This window comes from Cricetulus griseus (genome assembly GCF_003668045.3).
Source record: "Cricetulus griseus strain 17A/GY chromosome 1 unlocalized genomic scaffold, alternate assembly CriGri-PICRH-1.0 chr1_1, whole genome shotgun sequence".
Taxonomy (NCBI): domain Eukaryota; kingdom Metazoa; phylum Chordata; class Mammalia; order Rodentia; family Cricetidae; genus Cricetulus; species Cricetulus griseus.
The window spans coordinates 147,432,095-147,456,432 of record NW_023276807.1 but is presented as its reverse complement, the minus strand read 5'-3'; the positions used below and the strand labels follow the sequence as shown (position 1 = coordinate 147,456,432).

Genomic DNA, 24,338 nt, shown 5'->3' with positions numbered 1-24,338 from the left:
GAGTGTTGGTCATTCTTGACCACTACCTTGGTTGAATCTAGAACCAGCTAATGGATATGTCTCAGGGAAGATCTGCAAGGGTGTTTCCAAGAAGGATAAAGTAAGTGACAGAGACCCTTCTCTAGAGTAAGCAGTACCTACCTATGGTGCCCAGATACAAAGAAGCCCAAGGGTAAAGTGATGTTGCTCTCACCTGACCACCTTCTTTCTTGCCAATGATTGTCTATGCTGTTGCCACTACTCTAGTGGCCACACTTCTCTGACATTGGAAGCCAGCTTTTTTGGCCTTCTAATGTGAACTGAAGAGCAGTAGTTATGCAGCACACTCCAGACAGTTAGCACTAGTTTGGGGCTGCAGAAGCATGGAGCTTGGTGGATCTAGTATCAGTCTGGTAGACTGAGTAACTATTGATTTCTTAGCCTTTCCAGTGTGTAGACAACCCTTGCTGGACTATGGATTTCCTACTGTGTCAGCCAGTCTGCTACATCCCTTCTCTTAACATATACTCATTCTTTTGGTTCTGTTCCTCTAGGGAATACTGACCATCGAACAATCTCTGGTAAGATTATGAAGCAATTAACATACATTCCATTCTAACTCAAAGAAAGTTAAAGTTAGGGCCTGTAAGAAACAAGAGACAGGATTCAACCTTTTATTCTAGGGGAAATAACTGGATTATTTTTGTATTATGAACTTGAAAAATTATGCCTAAAGCTCAACACTCATCTTCAAAAATCCCAGGAATAACTGCATTATCTCAAAATCTGCTGGTAGCTTAGGTACAAACAAAATGAAACCACTCTGTGATAATTCAACCAGATCTTTTTCACATTATTGTAGGACCAGGGCAGTGAGTCAGAGCATAAGTCACTCAACATGTACATAGTACAAAAGCTGTTCGAAACCATCATACTACAGACTAAAGTGGAAACAGACTAGCGAGATAATATAATAAAGAGCACTCCAAAGGTATGCAAAATAGAAAATATAGATTCCAGTTTTGAAATGTTGAGTTCAATATGGAGTCTGAGTTGATGCCAGAGATTATTTTATAGTCACCATTAAAGGGGATAAGAGAACATCATTTGTTGTCACATATATTTCAGTAGGCTGGATTCTGACCTATCATGTTTCTTGTCAATAAAGAAAAATATTTTTAGCCAATTGCAAGCTATTTCTAATCTAAAAACATCCAAATGTCTACATATTTGTCTTCCTTTAAGTTTTTATTCAATCCATTTATCCATATTTCCTGCTATCCTTCTTATTTATGAGGTTCTCTCTCCTCTTATTATTAGGCACACCACCCTCATTGAATGAAGGTCTGCTAGGTATAATTTCTTTCCCTTTTCTGTACAAGGTGTACTTTTTAAATTAAACATAATTATTATGGAAGTATCCTAGTTAGTTTGTTTATAAGGAATTTCTTCCTGAGTTTGTAGCATATTGTCTCTAATGAATGTATTGTCACATAAAATTTTACTCTTTAACTTCATAAGTATATAAGTAGCCCAAATTCATTTGCAAGTCCCAACCATCAATATTTATTGCCTGTTTACTTCATTCTAGTGGGAGAATGGCATAATTTATTTTTAATGGAAATAAGTAAGTCTGCTTTGTTTACTACATAAAGCGTCCTAGTTTTTAATTGGCTAATTGTCATCTATAATAGTGCTAAATAAACATCAAGCAAACATTGCTATTCAAATTAAGGATCTATCTTATTTTACAGATGGGCAGACTAATTAAGAGGTTAATGTCTTATCCACTAGAGTTCAGCTATAAAAATCCTCAGACCAATGCCCATTCCATCCAAGGTGTTCCTTAGCAGTCCTATAAATCCAAGGGGGGAGTTATTGTGAACTGTATGTAAACATTGAAAAATAAATGATATTAGATGAAACTGATGTGATTAGAAGGTGCAGCTTGGAGGGAAGGAACTGGACCTTGAGGTCAGAGCCTTCATAGATGGGATAGGCACTCTTATAAAAGCAGTATTAAACAGCAGATTAACCTGAAAACTGGCCCTCATTGGAAACTGACTCACTGTCAACCCTATGTTAGCATTCCCAGACCAAAACAATAAGAAATATCATCTATTGTTCATAAGCTACCCAGTCTATGAATTTTGTTATGATGGCCAAATAAGGTAAGGCAGAGGGGCATCATGCTTCAGGGAACTTTTCACTCCCAAATTTTGTATACAGATAGGCAACTATTCTGTTTCAGTGAGATGGGTGGGAGAGGGGCAATATAATACTATTTTTTTCTTCTACCATCTAACCTAGCAGGAAAACAAAACAAAAAGGCAGGGGAAAAAGTGGAGGTAGGTGATCAGCAAAGGAGATGCTATGGGAAAGGTGAAACTTAGAAAGGAGGAGAGACAGGGAAAGGATGTGAAAGAGGAGACAGGAATGAGCGTCGGGGACTCAATCCTGGTAATTATCATATTCAGAGTAGCAGATATAACACATACAACCAGAAGAAAAGGATGGACAAAGTGAAGAGAGCCTGCCAGTGAGTGCATGTGGTTGTGAAAATGGGAGTGGTTGAGTCACAGGCTAGTACATGTGTAAGCAGAGTGTTTGAAAGACAAAGCCAACAGTCTGAAGCAGCCTCCCTGAGCCTCACTGTTGGAGGCTGATGGAAAGAGCTCCAAAGATTCTTCTGAGGGCTTTATAAATTTAAATCATTGCTATAAATTCCAGTTGACTAAATTCTTTAATTTGAATGTAATTATAATATGTCCTAACTCTATAGACCCATCAGGATTAAACAGCAATGCTCTGGATGAGCAAGATCTATTTATTATAAAACAAAACATCTCCTCTATGAATCAAATGGGCAACAGCTGTCTGGTCTTTAAAAGGAATTATCTCTTTTGTCCTAAGATTAGCCAGGCTGCAGAGGAAAGTAGGGAATTAACTATCATTATCAGTTCAAGTCACCCAGCAATTTCTGCAGTGAAATAGCCCAACCATATTCAGAAATTATCATGAAAACACTCAGCTTTCTAGGTGAATTATTATTGAATTTATATTAACCCCTGGGCTAAGTATCTAGGGAACTTTTTTTTAAAGTTGCTAATGTAAAAAGATGTGCTGCTGATCTCTCAGTCTGGTCATATCCAGTGAGAGTTATTTGCCCCAGGGTCTGAGCTACATTGTAATCCAATCAAAGGACATAAAAGCTGTGGCAGGAACAGTGCTGAAATTGGAGAAGTGTCATTATGAATAGCAACAAGTACGGAGATGCCCATGCGGGAGAGTCAGAGTCATAAAGCCAGAGTTCTTTCTTGATCGACGGTGCACAGATAGTTATAGCTCATTTGCCAAATGATCTGCGGGGTAGGTATTCATGGATTATTATACGGAATATTATTGAGGATAAGCCTGGTTAAAAACAAATACAGAAAAGAGTAAATAGCACAGGCAGGCTTTTAGGAAGGCCATCATTTGTAATATTTTCAGGGGGAAAAAAGTCAGAAATTCCACAACATGGCTAATGTGCCGTAGAAGGACTCTCCATTTTAGGAGTACATAAATCCACATAAATTGTTGTAATAAGGATCCATCCTATAGCCCTTTTGGCATAAATGCACATCTGGTCTCTGTTTGTAATGAAATCAATTCAAAGCCCCACAGCGCATTAATAATAAAAATGTTCAACATATTGCAACTGAACAAGACCAAATTTGAGTCTGAAGATCCTGTCACACATGTGTGTACTTTTAGCATTGATAGATACACAACATTCAGTGAGTCGCTTGGATTCCAGAAGTAGAGTTTTCTATATTATTATTTCAGAAGAAACTCCATATGCATGTATACTTAAAATTTTTGTTTGCAAAAAAATTGCTTGCTTGATGGTAGTGCCTCTTGGATGCTCATATATGTATACAGCTCATGGTATGATAGAAAAGTGATTAATAATAAACCTACCATAAATAATAATGCCTGGCTAAGAGTAAGTGCATGGGTTTGCAATTTAAAAACAACAGAATCCTGAAATTTACACATAATGTGTTAGAGGTTGTCTTTTTAATTTGAAATTCTATTAAAATGAAATGACTGTTGTAGATTAACTTCTAAACTTATACTATTTGTTTTTCAGCACTAGTCATCAACAACCAAGAGACAGAGCCTGCTAAGCCTTCCTCGTAGGTTTCATGTTTACCTTCTGTGTTATATGATTGACCCAAGGAGAAGAGCAGTTGCTGAGATCAGGTCCTTGGGGATCCCATATTCCATCAGGAGCAAGGCATAGGTAAGTTGATACACCTACAAGAAGAAAGAAACACTCCTGTTTCAAATACTCAAATCATATTTCTTAGAATAATTTTACATCTTTTCTATGTATTTATAGGCAAGGGTAAAAATTAGATATCTGAATTGAGATAGTGTCTATTAAACTCAGATATAATTTCTGAAAATAAATGGTCCTTGGACGTATGTTAAACAACACATTAAAAGGAGTTAATGTTGTTAGGATCTTGTTGGCAACCATGGTGGGTATAGGGAAGAGTTTCATGAAATAAGACCCTGGGTAATTTGTCTTCAAGGACCTTTTGTTCGGTTTACAAGGGTAGGACATTATTAACAATGCAGGTTATCAGGAAAACAAGGTAGGAAAGGCTACCTTGTTTTTGAGTATGGGAAACATGTTGCCTTTGGGAGAGGTCAAATTTTGAATGGGTTTTCTACTGAATGAAGGAGTTGTATTTAATGAAATGGAAAGGAAAGGAAGCTGAAGCATAAAGCCCCTTGTCTACTATGATAGAAATTACTGAAGATTATTAAGAAGAAAGAATGGTTAGATTCAGGTTTCAGAAAAGTACCCCTGGTAGAAGATGGATCTGAATAGGGGCTATGCTTAAAGTGAGGCAGCTATGACTAGAATTCATTGAGAATCTGTGTGTACACCTGACCTTTCAGTCTAACAAGAATGTAGAGATCTATAAAATTGGGGCTCAGGTATACTGGCAGTACCATTGAAGTCCTGGGTTCAGAAGGGTTCCACTAAAACTCTTCTCCAGTTTTCACAAACAACACTGATCTATTTCAGCAGGGCAAAGCACCTTTGCATTAAGGTGGTCACTACTGCTTACAGGATCTGTCTAGAGCAGCAAGGCTGGTACCACTTCTCTTTCAGTGAGGAAGGGACCGACTTTATCAGTAAGAAAGAAGTCTTAAATGACATTTGGAGTCCAATGCAACAGAAACTTTAGAAACAAATATTGCCATTCCTTTTCAGAAAGAGAAAAGAATGGTGCTGAGTTTTTAAGCACGTTGCTTAAAAAAAAAAAAAGGGGGGGCTCTTATGAAAAAAACAAGACCCTCTTGTGTTCCCAGCACTCCCTGTATTATGAAATCTAGAATCACATATCCACATAGTTAAAGAAAACAAGCGAATAATGTCCAAAGGCAGTCCATAAGAATATATGTACATATAGCAATTGTATATTTATTTCATTTTTATGTTGGAGGAATAATGCAAATACTTTTCAGTGTGTTAAGTATTATGAAGGTGAATATAAATGTCAAGCAAAGCAGTATATTTGTCTTAAAAGTGGTAACTAAGACTGCACCTTGGGAATATTATAAATTATGGCAGAAATCAAACAGATTCGGAGTTACTCAGTACTTAACTACCTCCAGGAAGAAGCAGAAGGGATTGTTCTTTAACCGATCGATGCTTGTGAGTGGGAGATAGCTCCTGATAGCAGGCTCATGACCATCTCACATCCCTTTGGACACTAGAGAACAACTACATAGTTCGTGAAAAAGATATTCATGCTTCCTCCCTTTTTAAAAGTAAGATGTGATCAATGGTCATGTACTGTAGAAGTCCACACAGCTCAACTTCTGCTGCTAATATTTACCCACCACTGAGAAACACAAAGCAACCTGGATACAATTCAATAACAATGCAGGAATGTGGCAAGGAGGACCCTGCTCTGGGGAGCATCATCTGACGCCCCCGCCCCCAGAACTAACACTAAAGGAAAACTGTTACTTGAAGGCATTTCCAGCAAATTCTCCCTGTGACATCTGCAGGTTCTGTTATCCAATGCTAACCATATAGCACTCATTTGGTTGCGCTCATAACCTAATCAAATCTCAATAAATACAATACATGGTAACAACAAAAAGAAGCGAACACATAGGAAAGAAGACAAGAGAAGAGAAATAAAAAATAAAAATATAATGTGAAAGAATCAACACAAAATCAAGGCAGGCCTGTGCTAGGCTGGCTGTAGCCGGCTCACCTATCGTTCCGGCGGGGCAGGGCTGTTTTGCTACTTGCCCCTGGCGGGTCTTAAACCACATTATTTCCCGGGCTTCCACAGCTTCACAGCTCTCTTCCACAGCTGGAATTTGGGAGGCTGCAGATGGCAGGTGTGTGGTGATGTCATCCAGCACCTCCACCGCTGGGGATGGTGTGCTGGTACTGCGGTTTCTTCTGCCTGGCAAGGATGGGGTGGTACTCCTCCCTGGGTTCCAGGTAGTAGTCCGGAGAGTGGTGCTGGTAGTTGTGCTTCCCATACCCAGGGGTCCTGTGGTAGAAATTCCTGAAACACAGTTGGAAAAACAAAACAAAACCAAACACCTACATTGCTTGTTCATAGTAGGACCTCAGGAAGTCCCAAGAATAGAAATCAAAACCACTTCTATTTGACTATTGAGAATGTTGAGACCCTAGAAATCCATGACCTCATTTTCATTTCAAACATGGCAAAACTGTGCCAGTACTGAGGTGTCAGAATGCTATTTGAGAACCACAAGATCTATTTGACTACTGCCAAATGCAGGCTTTTCAGGTTGTTTTCTTTCTCAACTCTAATCACAGAAAACAAAATCACAGCACAGTCAGACTCTTTGTAAACTTCTTAAAGCTTTCTAACAACAGGGATTTAAAACCTTAAACCCTCTACTTAGAATTTCAAACCCGATATAGAAAGAAATTAGATATTATATTCCTAGTAGATGTTATGATTTGAAAGTGGAGAGTCCACCACAATTTCATTTGTGAAAAGCTGATCCACAGATGGTGACCCTGGTTTGAGAAACAATAGAATTTGTAGAAAGTAATGCCTAGTTAGAGGGAGTAGGGCCAGTGTTGGGGGCGGGGAGGGGTATGGGTTTTATCTCTGCCAGGAGCTGGAGGAATTAACTCTCTGCTCTCTGAGTCAAGGACAGAGACATGAACAAGCTGACTCAAACTCCCACTGTCATGGCCTGCTGGTCAAGCTAGAGTACAACCTTCAAACTATGACACAAAATAAATCCTTCCGTACAATAACTAATACATTACATAATGTGTTTCTAAATGTGACAAAGGCAAAACAATAACATGACAGAAAGGACCAAAACAAAAATCCTTACACACTCAAACAATTAATGAAAAAAGAGGCCACAGATTTTTTTTTTTTTTTTTTTTTTTTGGTTTTTCGAAACAGGGTTTCTTTGTGTAGCTTTGGAGCCTATCCTGGCACTCTGTAGACCAGGCTGGCCTCAAACTCAATAGATCTGCCTGCCTCTGCCTCCAGAGTGCTGGGATTAAAGGCGTGCGCCACCAACGCCCTGCTGAGGCCACAGATTTGAAGGAGAGCATGAAGCAGTATATGGCTGGGCTAGGAGGGAAGAGAGGGAACGGGAAATATTTTAATTACATTATAATCTCAAAAAGAGCAACTCTGAGTATAATCTCTTACTACATATCATTTGACTACTTTAATGGTCTATTTGCATACTTTCAGAACTGACTAAAAAACAATCAAATTTGACTTACTAATGTAAGTAGCAAGTTCTTCTTAAGAAGTTACATTGCTAAATTGTTTTAAAGAACATTTTCACATGACTAAATGTATTCTAAGGACCAAGTAAAGATGTTTAGGGGTAAGTGAATGTGAAGCACATCAAAGTTATCTACTATCTATAAGGGAACACTCATTAACAGAATTCTATTTCTGGGAAAATATATTTATGCTTTTACTGTGGAGTTGCCAGAATGCACTATATACACACACTACATTTGCAGTACTAGAAGTCAAAACTACTAGCTTCACTTACTGACAGACTACAGAGACACCGGCTCTAGCCCAGTGTAAGCTAACTCATATCAAAAAGTTTGGGCATTCCTATGACAATAGTACAGTCCTTTATGGTCTACATGATGGAAATTAACTTCATAGTGATAAAAGTCTGATTGTCAATCCTCAGTTGCCCCAGGAGAGAGCCCTCATCATTATGCTGTACATGAAACTTCCAATCCAGGACTGATATGCCAAAGGTGGGGGATAGTGATTGTCAAACATCAAATGACTATAATAGTAGCATTCCTATTCTGATGCGCTCTGACTTCATGTTTAATCTGTTTGCCTTACTTTGTCAAGTTTCTGCTCTTCTGCTTTTTTTTTTTTCTTTTTCTTTGTATATGAAAGAAAAGTTGGCAGGGAAAATGGTTATGTAATCAGTTGAAACTACAACTGCCTCAAGTTGAAACAAGAAGGCAGTGTCTCTTTTCTATTCCTCTCACAAGTATATTACGGACTCCAAATTGTAAAAGCTTGGCTGATTGTGTCTCTTTCTTCCATCTGAAACCTGCATACATTTTTCATTCTTTCCCCAGTTATTGCTGTACCCAAAGTCTTTTCTCATTGATGAATGGATACAGTAGGGTTTTGAGTATTTTTCTGACAGCTACAGCAGAGTAGAATGGTCATACTGTTCAGTATTTTATTGCTGCAAAATAAAAGCTCAGGGTTCATAAAATATAATGATTGACTCTGATATTTGCTATGGATTAAATAATTTTTAAAAACACATTTCAAAATGTCAAATGCAATTGAAGCTTTAGATTAGAAACAACAAAGGGTGACTAAAAACATATTTAGTTATCAACAAAAATATATGAGAAACATCATTGGAAGGTAAAAATAAATTGAAAATTACATACTTAACATTTATTTTTAAAAATTTGTGTGAATGCATCATCACTGGGTTGAAGAGTATTTTGAATTTTTTCAGGTGATAATTTTTTCAAATGATAAAAGATTTTTGACTTACTACTGGGGGGATGTTACGGCAATAGTTAAAAGTGAATCTGTGTGTTTCTCCTTAATTTAAATTAAGCCAGCTCTCATTTGTACTTATGAAAGGACCACTTAGAAGAACTGTGAAGCTTTTGACAGGAACTATAATCTTTTCATTGATAATAAGCTGTAGTTTTTATTTCACACAAAGCCTCACTTGTTCTTTGTCTTTTTAAGTTTGATCACATAAAAATGGAGACTCGCAGAGTTACCTGTTATTAGCTAAATAATCTTATGTTCAAATTGTTTTGTGAACCTCTTTGAGCTAGAGGGGAAAATACTTTTTAAATAGAAACTGTTTTCAATTGTCTTCTTTCTCAAGACTTACACAGGCACTGCAGAATGCATTCAAAATGAATGACCTTTTCAATACTGGATATTTTAATTAGCATGTAACTAGGAGGGAGATTTGTTCAGCAATAATTTTCTGTATAAAAGCACGTAGTTGTACATATGTACAAGGAGAGCCTCCAGCCTACCGTCTCAACTGCACAAATCATACAGGACAATGGCAAACTACCACAGGATTTTTGCTTGTGGAGACTCCAGCCTTAAAACTTACAAATATCTTTTAGTATACGTTCAGTGTGTATGTGACTACACTTTAGTAAATAATACAGTGTTTTGAAGACTACACCATCACAGCAAAATTTTTAGAAATAACAGTACCATGTAATAAAATAAAAATTATGCTTTTTCTTTTCTTTTTCTAAAATTTACTTACTCAAAGCATTTCCTAACTTCCCCAGAGATAAACAAAAAAAGTCAATAGTGTTACTCTCCCTTTCAAATTCTTAAGTGGTTTCTGCATGCCCTCCAAACAAAACTAGAATGTTTTTACTTCATGCTCAAACCTTCAAGAGCTTCTCCAGATGATTCTGAACACTCATCTTTGTAACTCCCCATGTAAACCACACAAATCGTCCAGCAATGACAGTCTCCTTCTCTGTCACAGAGCTTTTGTCCATGTTACAGAATATCACTGCTCCATTTTCATCTCACTATGTCCCTATCTCTCCTTTGAGTCACAGATTTCATGACACGCAGCTCCATCAAAGAGCCTTTCCAACTTCCCTAAGTCTGGCTTACATGCTAGCACGTGCTTATTAAAATGATTTCTTCTTAAGTTGGCTTTACCTCAGGCAACTGAGCCCTAAGTTAAGGTAGATGAACATCAGAGATACGTCCAGTAAGGAAGCAGTAGAGGGCAGAAAATCAGCAAAAATGAGGAAAACTATGCAGATGAAAGAACACATGACAGAGCTAACTGTCTCTTAATGAACAACCTATAAAAACTTAGATATCGTTTACTTTTTGTGTGTTGGTGTTTTGCCTGCCTGTATGTGTATGTGGGGGTGTGGGATCCCCAGGAAATGGAGTTACAGTTAGTTGTGAGCTGTCATGTGGGTGCTGGGAATTGAACCCAGGTCCTCTGGAAGAGCAGCCAGTGCTCTTAACCACTGAGCCTCCTCTCTAGCCAAAAACTTAGATATCTTAATAAATTAATTTATGTTTATCACTAAAGAAAACTGCTTCACAACACAAAGAATATAGAACTTAAGAAAATGAACATTGTTCCCTTTAAAATGTCTGTAAATCAGTACAGTCATAGCAAGTATGCTCTAAAAAAAATCTCAGCTCAATACAGACAAATTCTAAGAATCAAAATATAATTTCTTTTCTTATAACTGTGTTACTGAGAATTGTCTAAAAGTGGGGATTGTCCAGTTCTGATTAAATTGGAATTTAATCAGAGATGAAGTCACTTTTTAACAGCTACCTGTGCTTGCCTCCTAACCCTTTTCTGCTTACTGATAAGCTGGGCTGTGTTTGATACCAACAGAGTAAATATGAGTGAGGTACATGATGTCCCTTGAGGTTGGGAAAGAACCTGTCTTGTTGATAGATATTGACAAAAGAAAACTCTGAACCCTCAGAAATGCTGTTGCCTGTTGGGTTCCAGCCCACATCACATGCTATGAGAGTGTCTTGGCCTTCCAAAAGGAAAAAGGTGACATGACAGTCTCAGTGGATGCTGCTGTACAATCTCAGACCTTCAGATGGCACAAACTTAATCGAACTGTGTGCTAAGTGTCTCTGTGTCATGCAACTTGGAAAGGTTACTGTGTGAAAAAAAGTAAGTTTGAGTGACTACTTACATTTAGCATTTTATCCTAGTTGAATATTTTGTTTTCACCATACTTTCCCCAGTGTGTTTCATAATAATAGTTAAACAAAATGCCATAGTGAGTTTCCCTTCACAGCCTTATCCCCACCCAGCCACACATACATTTAAAAAACCTTTCAGTTCTTCTGACTCTTGATATGTTCACAGCTTATGCATTTTTTATTATTTGACTTTTTTGTTTTATACTCCAGTCTATCTTGAACACTCAGTACTTAGAATGTTAATGCAATTTTGAAGATGATACAAACAGAAAAATGTGAAAACAATGATTTTTATAGTGATTGATGTTTTGTAATATACTTTATTATAACCAAAAATACAGTGATTAATATTATGAATTGTTCATTTTAAAATGAGAAAACATGACCTCAAATAGTAAATGAATCATCATCATACAAACAGGAAGTGACTATTCTCCTCTTGTTGTACATCTCATGTTTATAATACTTTGCTATGAAAACTGACCTCTGGCTATTATATATCTCTGATTATAATACTTGGGAGGCAGTAGCCAGATGATCATAAATTATAGGACAGCATGGGCTAAATAATGAGAGCCTGTGTGAAGCAAACAAGAGCTTTTGGTCTATTTCAACAATAGAATGCTGCTCTTACATATACAAGGTCCAGAGTTTGATCCCTAGCATCAGAAATAATCACAGGAACAGGAAAAAATTAGAGTCTGCCATCCTGAATTGATTTCTGCTTCACCAACTATGAGTCTTTTTTAAATTTAACTTAGAAACAATCTTATTTTACATATCAATTGGAGTTCTCTCTCCCTCCCATCCTGCCATGCCCCCACCCCACCCACCCACCCACCTCTGTTCCACCCTTCATCCACTCCCCAGAGAGGGTGATGCTTCCATGGGGGATCATCAGAGTATGTCATGTCATGTCATGTCATGTCATGTCATGTCACATCATATATCTAGACTGATGGAGTGTCCCTCCATGGGGAATGGTATCCCAAAGTCCATTTGTGTGCTCCAGATAAATACTGGTTCCACTGTCAGAGATCCCATAGAATTATCCGTCTTATTTAAGCTTTTAGGACAACAGTGAGGAATAAAAAGATTCTATTAAGGCATTCCTCCCCTTGATTATACAGTATTCATCACTGGGATGAACAGTTTCTTAAAGATGTAGTACTTAAGACAGAAAAAAAAGCTATGTCATCCTAATGTAAACCTCACTTTACAGTCAACTTTCCTTCTAGTCATGAAAAACCTACAGCTTTTCTTTTCAGTTCTCCCTTTTCTTCATCCCTCTCTTCAATGCAGAACTCTCTTCATGTTTTTCCTGTTACAAATGTTTCTTTTTGTATTAGCCTCATTTCAGTAGACAATATTCTGGCTGACTGCAGAAGCACTTTGTGTTCTGCACTTGCCAAGTGTTCATTTGAATCCAAGGTCCATTACTAAAGCAAGCCTCCCAAGGGCCGCATAGAAGAAACAAGAAAGCTAAAATCATCCCAGTGCTTAGTATGGCTTTTGGCTATGTGTGCAATACTCAGGGTAGAAAGATGTTCTCCCTGACCCCCGGGGATAGCAATAGGTGGCAGCATATTTGATTACACACAGTCTTAAAAGTGAAGCACTGATATTACCCATTAAGAAATTATCTGGTTCCTTTCAGAATTCATTTGTAAGACTTGGCTGCATGGCCATGTGAGAGTGGAACACCACAGACTATCAGCCATGCAGCAGGAGATTTCGTTCTGTAATTTGATCCATTTACATCTCCTGTCTCTCCCTTAGGATAGTATACTTATTGTAAATAGAGGAAATTAAGTGTTTTAATAAACGTGAAATTGTAATGGCCTTATTTTATATGATAGTAAGTGAAAATATAAGATTTTAAGGAACATGTCTTTAAAAATATCTGCTTCATGTTAGACCCCACAAAACCAGACATCACTAAATTGTTTACGCCTTAATTATGCTCCCATTGCTTTAGGGGCACCTTTGCTTATCTTCATGATTATTTTCCCAGTGCTTTAATTATGCTCCAAATACACTTTGGGTGGGTATACTCATATTCGCTAGCGAGGTGACCGAAGTGAAGTCATTCAGTTCTCCCAAGTTTAAATCCTGTAAATTTTCATACCTGCCAACTTCATATAATTATTGAGTGACAGGACTGGATTCGAATCCAGATCTATCAAAATTCCCTGTTCACTAGGACAATGCTGTTGCTGTACACATAGTGAACATTTGCACATATTTTTAGCTGGGTAAATATACAATGAATTTTGATATTAACCTGAGCCAACAACTACTCATGCATTGTTTTAGTGGAACAGACAAAGTGGGCTTTGCCCAACTACCCACCATGGGTAAAGCAGTATTATCAGCACATACCAGAAATGGCTCTAACTCTGAAACAGGCCTGTAAGAAGTGACCAGTCATAATCATCACTTTAGGATGTTGAAACTGAGGCATCGATTGACTCAGCAGTTTTCCATAGTTACAAAGTCAAAATAAGAGGGGAGGAACACGGGTATTGCTGTGGAGTTGCCAAACTCCACACCAAACTCAGGCTACTGAGAGCCTGCAGTTGACCTATGGCAGAGCAGCTGGCTCTCTTTAGTCGAGAGTAGAGGATGCAGGCCTTATGGAGATTGCCCATTTTGTTAGTGATGTTTCTAATTCTCCAGTGGGCTCACACCTACTAATAACAAAACTCCCTTGTTGCCTAAAATAATGTTCAGGATACAAATAAGCAAAGAAATGTGTTTCTGCTGTTTTTCTAATTTATTATGTGCCAAAGAGTGCTCTATTATTCTCAATCCATAAATGATACACAGAGAAATGACATGTCTGGTCTTATGGCACTCATAAGTAATAAACGAGTATTTTTTTAGTCAATTAAACTTGTTCTTGACAATTTCATGCATGTTTATAGAATATTCTGTTCACTCTCAATACACTTTTTTTTCTTTCCCAACTGTTATCCCTCATTCTTAAAGGCCCCTTTCCCATATTCAGGCCATTTTGTTTTGTGACCTACTGATTTTGACCAGGACTGTCTTCCTAGCTACAAATTTGATGTTATCCACTGGAGCCTGGTGGACTCACTCTTGGTGAGTGAATGTCTGTCACTCAGAATCCACCAGTTGCCAGTAGTTCATCAGGGAAAAGTATGGTTTATGAACACTCTCTTCATCCAGGAATGGCTGTTCACTGGACCAACCTTGTGCAGGCCTACCACAAGCACTGACAGCTGCTATGAGATCATGACAGCAATGACTTCGTCAAGCTTTGCAGATAGCATTTTGCAACTCTTCTCCCTATCCTCCAGCTTTTTTGTTTTTCTGGCCTCTCTTCTAGAGTGTTTCTTGAATTGAAGAAGGATGGTAAAATGTCCTATTTAGGGATGAAAATGCAAATTTCATGTATTCTAACCTTGTTGAGCAGCCATGAGTCTCTATATTCACTGCTTTTCACTGTACTTGGTAATGGAGGTAGCCAAATTCAGCCAGGTATTAACATGGCTAGTTTCTAAGCATTAACATGACTAGTTTGACTCCATATTCTCTGAAGAACTGATAAACATTTGAGGGAATTTTTCAAGAGTCAGTATAGCATATGTGACATGGTTATAAAGTAACTTGATTGTTAATGCTTGGAGAATTTATATATTCCAAGTGCATATGTATATTTCTAAGAAACTGGGAAAAAGCAAGGTCCTATATAAAGGTGACTACTGTTCTTGTTTATTTTTGAAAGATTGTTTGTTTATATTTAGAAATCTGGAAGACAAATGTCACACAATTTCAATTTTATGTGTAACCTTGAAATGATGAACTTATGGAAACAGAGAGCAGAATTGTGGCTATTAGGCTTCAATGTGGGTCTTTTAACAATGGGGAAATGATTGGTTTAAGGATATAAAACTGCAGTTGGACAAGAGGCATGGACTCTGTGAAGTCTTGACGTCTACTGAGAGCATGATAAATATGGTTGATAACAATATGCTATATTTTAAAAGTTGTGAGATAGTATACTTTGAGTGTTCTCAGAACAAAAATGATGAATATGTGTGATATAGCATGTTAATTTGTTTAATTTAACCATGCCATTGTGAATACACTGTATTGTGTATCATAAATGTGCATGACTTTATTTATGAGCTAAATAAATGAATGGAAAAAAAAGAAACTGGAAAGGAGGTATTGTGATCAGACTATGGCTGGCTTTTGTTTACTTTGTATTATATAAAACAGTGGTTTTTGTTTTTGTTTGTTTGTTTTTTCCAGGCTGTGCATTGTCCCAAAACACTCTACCTTACAAGCAGCTTTTGACTTCATTTTGAGAGAAGAATGACTGCAAACCCTATAATGTCCCAGAAACTGCATCATCCATCTGGCACCACCCACCCAGAAGACTCTGATGAATTGAGTCACTCCTGGGAATAAAATAGACCCAGTCTGTAAATTCATTAGTGTGAACTGAGACTAGGGGAGACATTGTGTATTAAAATCACATCAGGGAAAACAGTTCCAAGATCTTATTATACATATCAGACCAAGGAGATAGCATAACTCTCTGTTGGGCTCCCTAAAGTGATAGATGCTTAATCTGTGATAGCATGACTCCACATCAACCAACCATCGCCTATCTAATGTGTGTCAAGGAACAAGGCCTCCCCAAGTTGTTCCTGGAGCTTTGGCTGACCTGTGTTACCTGCTGTAGACAGAGCCTACTAGACTATCTGTCCACCCACCTATTTCTCCATCTGTTCCTAAACATGACCCACTGTTTGCTGCCCCTAATCCACTGCCTGTTTCAAACCAAGTTCAGTCCTAAATCTGGCAGCTGACTTCTATCTGCAGTATCACTCTCAAATCTTACTCTAGCAGCCCCAAGAGCAGCTCCCTCCAAGTGCTGGTCCAGTTCATTCTCTTATTAGTTAGGTTCTTAAGTTGCCCACTGCTAAAATCCTCTTGAACTCTGCTGCAGACTCTTTCACTTGTGTTTATTCTGTAACCCATACATATACATATAAAATACAGATGTGTTTACTGTGCACTATGTGGTGTGAGACTTAATATTAGTAGTTAGGATTGAAATAAAAGAATCTGCATTTGCCTTGACCAAGGTAGGCAGAGTATTATAGGCCAAATCACTGTCATTGAAACTACTGAACATTATGACTTCATTGTTACTCAATGAATTTTGAGATTGTTGAACAACATAAATGTGTTTTTCTATGTTTTTGGCATTGTTGATTACAACAGTAGAATAGTACATTGCTTTCCAAGTACAAAAAAATAAAACAAAAAAGCACCCAAAACCTTCAAATAAAAATTCTGTCATTGATTTTTCATAAAATTAAAAATGACCTTAAGAATGAAACAATCAGGAGAACGGTGAGGTGCTACAGTGACAGCATCCAAGAGACCAAAGGAGGGTCTTTCCTCAAGAATCTTAGAAGCAAGCCATGCTACTTCATTTATCACCTCTTGTAAAGTCATTCACTCTTCATCATGTATCTTCTCAAATACTGGCAACACTACTAACTATTTTATTGATTTTTTAAATAGTGGTAGAGAACTATAGAAGAGATGTATAACTGATAGTGAAGTTGGAATAAAACCAAGGTTATGTTATAGTTACTTACGAACAATAATCAGTGTACAGCATATAGACATCTGATAGTTAAATCATCTGTCACAATCATATTTAAACTCTGATTCTTTTTGACAGCAAGGAAATCACACACTTTTTTTTTCTCTTGCAAATACACTATCTGCCATGTAACTGGTGTTTTTGTTTCAATGTAGAATTTCCCTACAAATTCTTGTGACTGAAAACTTAGTCCCCAGTCATTTTGTGTCATTTGATCCTTCAGGAGGAGGCCGCCTAGTTGGTGAAAGGTTGAGGTATTGCACCGGCCTTGAGAGTTATCCTGTACCCTTTCTGCCCCATCTCTGATCCCTGATCTGCCCAAGTGGTCACATGTTCCCCCTGCTATGGCTGTAGAAGGGAGCTGCTCCCTTGTTATGATGGGCTGCATTCTCTCTATCTGTGACCCCAAAAAATTCCTTCCTCTTTAAATTGCTTCTTTCAGGTACTTCATCAGTGAGGAGAAAAGCAACCAAGATGATTGGTAAGTGATAGAATAATTACATTAGCTTTATTTTTTTGAAAAGTATTTTCAGGAGATCTCTGTGTACAGTGTAGTGTTTTGAATACACTATGACTTTGTTAAGACTGGATAAAAAGCTGTGATCATGGATGCCAGAAGACATGTCATAGAAAGATTTAACACACAGGTGATGCTTTATTTATATAATTTAATACCCGTGAGACTATCTTCAGAAACCACTGATCTACAGGCTTAAGTAACAAAGTGTTTCTATAGAATTATGTATTATTTTTAATTTATAAATTAATTTTAACAACCATACTTTATGCATAACAATACAGTTTACATATCAAGCAACACTATAAAAGAGTGCCTTGATACAGTTTCAAACAGAAGAAAAACAGTAAAAATTTGAGGTTACGAAAACCCTCTCCCAAAAATTACACTTTAAAAATCACTTTTCTTTTCTTTAAATAGATTGATGTTTTGTTATGAGACTAACTATATTTTATACAAGAAACATAAGTAATGTTTCTTAAATATTTATCCCAGATATATTTAAGTATATATGTAGACACTGACATTCACAGTAGGACAAGTTTTATGTACTTCCAGTTTCACTAAATGGCAATATTCCTATTTTAAAATTACTTTCTTCATTGACAACAGGAGAGCAATGTTTGACTGTGTTGTTTGAGGAGCTGGACCAAAGTATTTTCTGATATAACTTTAGGAACAGAACTCTTCTTGGTCATTTCTAAGGCAAATGATTTCCACTGGACTTCAGGTTCAGAAATTAGTAACGTTTCCTCACTCACACAGCAATTGTTTTTATGTGTACAGTCATTGGTAACAATTCCAACCCTCCACATTCCATACCAGCAAAGTAATAGCACCATTTCCCTTCACTTTCCACCAACTGTTTTCATTTTCACAGGGCAAACCCTGCATTCCATAGGTAGTCATGGAATCGAAGTGCTTAGGGGAGTCTGCTGACTACAGGGACTGCAATTCTTATATTTATTTCTGTATCTGATACACATTAAGCATTCAGAAATAATAATAGTATAATCAAATTCAGATTATCTTAATTTACTGGGAAGTATTTCAGGAGAGTTAAAAAGAAACATCTACCTTAGACAGAATACCGATTTCCTGCATTATATAACAAGAAAAGTTAGGGTATCTAAAGTCAAATTGTAAAGTATATCTTTACACTGCAGCCTCCGAGAGCCAATACTACTTCATGTCTCCCGTTATCTAAGCTGCCTTGCAGAAGATAATCAGATTACTCACGGTCTCTAATATGAAAGAATTTTTCCTTTTAGAAAGAATAAATGGGTTGGAGATATAGCTCACTGGTAGAAAATGCACTAAGCATGTGCAAGGCTACCTAGGTTTAATCTCCAGCACAAAAATTGTAAATTTATATAAAATATTTTTCAAAATAATTTATACATGAAATATTTCAAAATTTTAGATGATAAGATATTTGGGCCTGAATAGTATGACAATTTCTTTTTTTTAGAAAATATTAAGTACTTAGTTTTGACAGCAAAATGAGGCAGAAGGAGAGGCAGAGAAAGGAGAGTCATTATAGCTGTCTGAATACAAATGGCTCCCTTTGTTTAATATATTTCAGTCTTGGTTCCCAGTTTATGAAACTGTTGTTGAAGGATTAGGAGGTAAAGCATGGTCGAAGAACATGTGTCACTGGGAATGGGCTTGAGGATTCAAAAACCCACACCATTGCCGGTTCTCTCTCTCTCTCTCTCTCTCTCTCTCTCTCTCTCTCTCTCTCTCTCTCTCTCTCTCTCTCTCTCTCTCTGCTTCCTAATTGTTATCTCAACTTGTAAGCTCTCAGCTACTGCTCCAGCACTATGACAGCTTGCCTGCTGCCATGTTCCTCATCATGGATTCACACCCCAAAATTACAAGAAAGCTCCCAGTAAAAAAATTTATTTTGTAAGTCGCCTTGGTCATGGTGTCTCTTCATAACAATAGAAAAGAAACTAGAGAGTTATGTTGGGCTAATGTTGAAATATATAATAGGAAGTTGAAATATATAATAGGTTGTTATAGAATTAAAGTTGTACACTGAGCTCAAACTCAGAAGTCAATAAAAGATGACAGAAATGTATACAGAGCTTACTATCCTGGAAAGATAGCATGAGCTTCATATGAGGGATTATTCTAAATTGGTATAAGACTCTCTGCACACCAAGTTCTTCTCACAAAGCACCATGAAGATAAAGACTATTGGGATTGGGGCTAGAGACCCACATAGGTCTTACCTAATACCTGTGAGCTCCTGGGTTCGACTCCCAAGTGTCACACAAAAGAAAACAGAAACAGTCCCACAAAGAATGTATTTCTCTTTCTTTGCAACAATATATTTATTTTAGTATCAAATGATACGATGAGTTTGCTAAATTAATAGCTGTTGAATATATGCTCTCTAATATCAACAACTTTGGCATGACAGATTAACTCAAAAATAGTGTCATTGAGACTCACATATCATCTCACTGATGGGAAAGAGATCTTGCTAAGTTACGTCATTTCCTACTCTAACATGAACTTGCCCTATTTGAAAACCTTTTTTATTTTTAAAGAACTTTTGGACTTATGGGAGGTTATAAAATATAGAATTATTTCAGAGTCCCTGAGCCAAGTGGTGATGGCGTATACCTTTAATCCCAGCACTCAGGAGGCAAAAGCAGGCATATCTCTATGAGTTCGAGGCCAGCCTAGTCAAGAAAACAAGTTCCAGGACAGTCCTGACTACACAGAGAAACTCTTGTGTCGAAAAACAATCAAACAGACTCTTTGAATGATAACATATACAACTGAATTTTAATAACAGAGCCAGGATGAAATTCCAGCTTCATGTAACTCAAGAATGGCACTGTATTGGAGACAATACTTTTGAGCAAGATCAAGGTTCATTACGTTTTCGGGGATGGTCCTCACAAAATGGCAGTTGTTCTAATAACAGATTAGTACATAACAGTTCAGACCAAGGCATGACCATGGGAGGAGAAAGCAAGAACAAGTTTGTCTGTGAGAATGAGAAGGTATCAGATGAAACTAGGCTTACACACTTTGGTCTTGGAATTTCACCCTTGACATTTGTGAGAAAATACATGTCTGCCTTTAAGCCATGCAATTTTCTGACATTTTGTTTTAGTTTCCCCAACAAAAATAATATATTACCATTCTAAAATTAAATTATCCCTGTATTTGTATGTGTTAGTTCTCTGTGAAGTTACCTCATGTGCAGATTCGAGTGACTACCACCACAAGCAAGATATAAAATCAGTCCACAACTATAACAGAATTGCATTACACCAGCTCTTCATATTCATACCCAGTTACCTCTCCTCCCATCTCTAGGCAGCCACTAACCTGCTCTCCACCTCTGGGGTTTCATTGTCTCAGAGATGCACTATAGATGGAGTCACTGCATGGAGCCCTTAGAACTGACTTTTTCCCCTGAGCAGGAGGTTCTTCAGGTTCCCTGGGCTATTTATTACTCGTGTCAACAATGAAATCATCTCTTTGCATCCCTCTGTAGATACTGGCAATCTAACTCTCACCTTTTAGCTGAGGTCACTGTTGGAAAGTTTAAAAGCTCCCAACTGATATCAACTCACAGTCTTTAAAGGGGGTTTTGAAACCCTTAAAGAAAGAAGCTCTTGCTTCTTTCACTCCTGCTCTAGTAACCACTATGTCTTGATTTCCTGCATTCTCCAAACCACTTTCTCATCTTCTATAGTCAAGATGCTTCTATCTCTGATACAGTGGCCTTCCCAACCTTAACCCTTCTTTCCTCCCAAAACCCATCCCCTTTACTTAGCTAAATCAGTGGTCCTGGTGTACTGTGATGGTAAGAAAATGAGGAGATGAATGCAATTGTCATTTTTTAGTAACCCTTATTTGTATTCAATTTATTGTTATTTTAGGATATCGATTTAGGAAAATAATTTAAGGTCCATTTGTGGGAGCTGTGAATTTTGTATCCCATTTACCAAGTAGACCCAGGTAAATGAAACATTGCAAAGCAGATCTTGTGTTTTTTATCCTTGAAACTTGGATGGATCTATAAACTAGGTAAGTGATGCCTGAAAAAATAAACAAAATAGACTTATAAAAGGCAATGCAATACTATCTTAGCACATATTGTTTCTGGCACATAATCGATGCTCAGTAAATATTTTTTAATATATATTATAAATAAAAAGAGATGGAAATAGTATAAATACACATGGAAGTTATTTAAGGTAAAACTCTTTTTGAATATATAATTTCCACCTTTATCCCCCTAATTATGCATCTTGAGTGAAACTTATACAAAACCGAAATTTGGATCTCTCCTGTGAAATTGCAAAGTACACTTGCAATCTGACACATAATATTATCAGTTATTGTGTGTGAAATACTGAAAATATTTTTGCATTCTAAGACTGAAAATTTTTGAAATAGTATCTGAAAGAAACATGGATTTTTATAGACCATCAAAGGACACAAATGATAAAAGATTCAATGTAGCCATAAAATTGGATCAGCAATATTGGCACTACTTTGCTAACAATGAATCTCTCTAGTGTTACCTTTGGGCTATTACCCAGCCTTTCAACTTTGAAATTAGTTTCCAATAAGGAGAAAAAAAATAAACTACCTTAATTATAGGCAAGACTAAACAAAACTCAATATCAAGAAGTGAATCATCTGTGTATACTTAAGTATGTGAACAGAGTTTCTTAGCAAATCTCTAGTGAACAAAATTCATTATAATTATTTTAATGGATGCTAGAAAGATGCAGTCCCTAAGTATTGTTAGATCAAAGGTCTGTCCATTTTAGATGCTGTAAGTTTAAAAGGCAAGATCCCTGAACATGTCAGGCCACACCCCTGCTTCTCTGTCTCTGAAACAGAGTTAATTAAGAAGCTGTTCAGTGCTGTGATTTCTCTAGTTTTACTTAGTACCTGGCTCTTCCACGTGCCTGGTTATGTAGGTTATCCCAGGCTAACTATGTGGTATGCAGCATTTTCCCCTTGTTCTTCCCATTTCTTTTGCTTTGTGCCTTAATGGAGTGATATTTGTTAGCAGTAGATCCTGCTTGTCCATTCTCCATCTGGAGACTAAAAGCATGGGACTGGAACTTAGCTTTGATCTCACTGTCTGGATTCAGAGCATCCAATGGAAAGATCTCTTTCCCAAGGAGGTAGAGACACCATCTATTGGAACGTGATTTTATTTACAAAATTTTAACACATATTCCAAGAATACTTTCAACAATGGTTTTGAGGAATCAAGTGTCATGGTTTTCACTGACAGAGACAGGTGTGAGACAAGTTGCTGAGACCTACAGCCATCAAGAAACCAAAGATTGCATTTTAAGTATCAATGAACACGTGAATACTATCAAGCACATGGACTTGAAGATAGGCTCTTCCCAGTGGAGATTCAGTTGAGAAATTTACCTACAGTTCACATCAACTAAAGCCTTTTTGAGGAGTCAGATAAGTCATGTCTTGAACAACAAAACCTCTTAGATAATAAATCATTTTAAGCCATCAATTGTTAAATAGCAGTAATGTTTATTTGTAACCATGAGAGCCCCATCTGGATTTATTTATTTACCTGTAGTAGTAGTTATTTAAGAATTAGAATTTAAAATTTAGGACATGATTTTGTGTTCTTATCGTTATTTAAGGAAGAATTTTCAACCCTGGCACTAACCGATATTAGACTGTATAACACTTGTGCATATGTGTGGGCTTGAGGAATTGTTGTAGGTGTGCCACGATTCTTAGTACATCTGTGTGTAATACTCACTAAATGCAGTCACCATCCCAAAATGCCACTAAAAAACATGATACATCTTTTTGAGGGCAAAACCAACACAATTTAAAAACCACTGAACTATGGGCATTTCTTCACTTACTTCTAACCCATGTTTGCTCCACAAATTGGCTAGTGCAAGCTGATAACAGGATTGGGGTCTTTTAAATGTATAATAATCTTCACTTGAAATGGATAGATGGTTGCTTTCTAATTTGTGAAATGGCTCAAAGGTAATAACTGAATGAAACTGGATAGTTTTCAAAAACACAGATTATGTTTTTTTTTTTCTTTGTCTGGTGATTTGGTGTTTCTGAAACACACTTCCACTAATCGTGCATTAATAGTGAAAAATCAGTTTCATTTGCTATTTTACACTTAAGGAGAACATGAATAACAAGAGATGAGAAAAACAATGAAAAGTGCAAAACACAAACCACCTCAACTGCCTCTCTGGGCTGGGTTGGGGCTAGAGGAATTCCTGAGGAAGGGAGAGGCTTCACGCTCTCTGCCTTCATATACTGCAGTACACAGCGATTCTGGCAGTCTCTTGTTTGCTACGTTCATTGTATTAGCCTTCCGGCATGTTGAGTGTCCAGATGCTTTCTGAGTGAGAAATCTGAACTGAAACTTCCTGCTTCACTGCCACTCCAGGAGATGATCACAAGCCATTAGCTTTCACACAAGCTCACCTCACGAGTGCATTCTCAAGCTCATAATATAAGAAAGGAACCTGGGAAAACAAACAACCCTGCTCTCTGAAGCACATTTATATTTTCCTTTCCCCACTTTTTCTACACTTGGTTTCACCTCATTAACATGCAAATCATACTGCACCAGGGTGCATCTCAAACAAAGACCGGTAAGCAAGGACTGAAATTTCCTTATTGGTCTATAGATTTTTTTTTCAAAGAAGGTGAATATATAAAAGAATATGGTCTTGAAAATACTCATCTAATGAAAGAGGATAAAATACAAAGATGGGCAAATAGAGAATGAAAAGAAAGAATGAAGATCACTGTGGAGTTAAAAGTGGGTGGCATCACGAATTAATAGAAGGTAGTGTGTGTCCTGTACAATGAAAAACAGAAAACTGGAAAATGATAACGGTGC

At 37.2% G+C, this 24,338-nt stretch overlaps 1 protein-coding gene and 1 long non-coding RNA gene across 12 annotated transcripts in view; one reads left to right on the top strand and one right to left on the bottom strand.

The window, feature by feature from the left end:
• Adgrl3 (adhesion G protein-coupled receptor L3) overlaps positions 1-24,338 on the bottom strand; it is a 446,202-nt gene that overhangs the window by 164,469 nt on the left and 257,395 nt on the right. For 10 of the 11 annotated variants that reach the window (XM_035452601.1, XM_035452599.1, XM_035452600.1 and 7 more), the window contains 2 exons: positions 6,270-6,572; positions 4,178-4,281 (listed from right to left, as the gene is read on the bottom strand). In XM_035452601.1, the coding sequence (XP_035308492.1) occupies positions 4,178-4,281; positions 6,270-6,572 (407 nt within the window). The remainder of the gene's footprint in view (positions 1-4,177; positions 4,282-6,269; positions 6,573-24,338) is intronic. The other variant, XM_035452596.1, reaches the window with a different exon arrangement.
• On the top strand, positions 4,121-16,317 carry LOC113832764. Its single transcript, XR_004772351.1, has 2 exons — positions 4,121-4,267; positions 15,546-16,317. It is a non-coding gene; the product is annotated as an uncharacterized LOC113832764 (long non-coding RNA).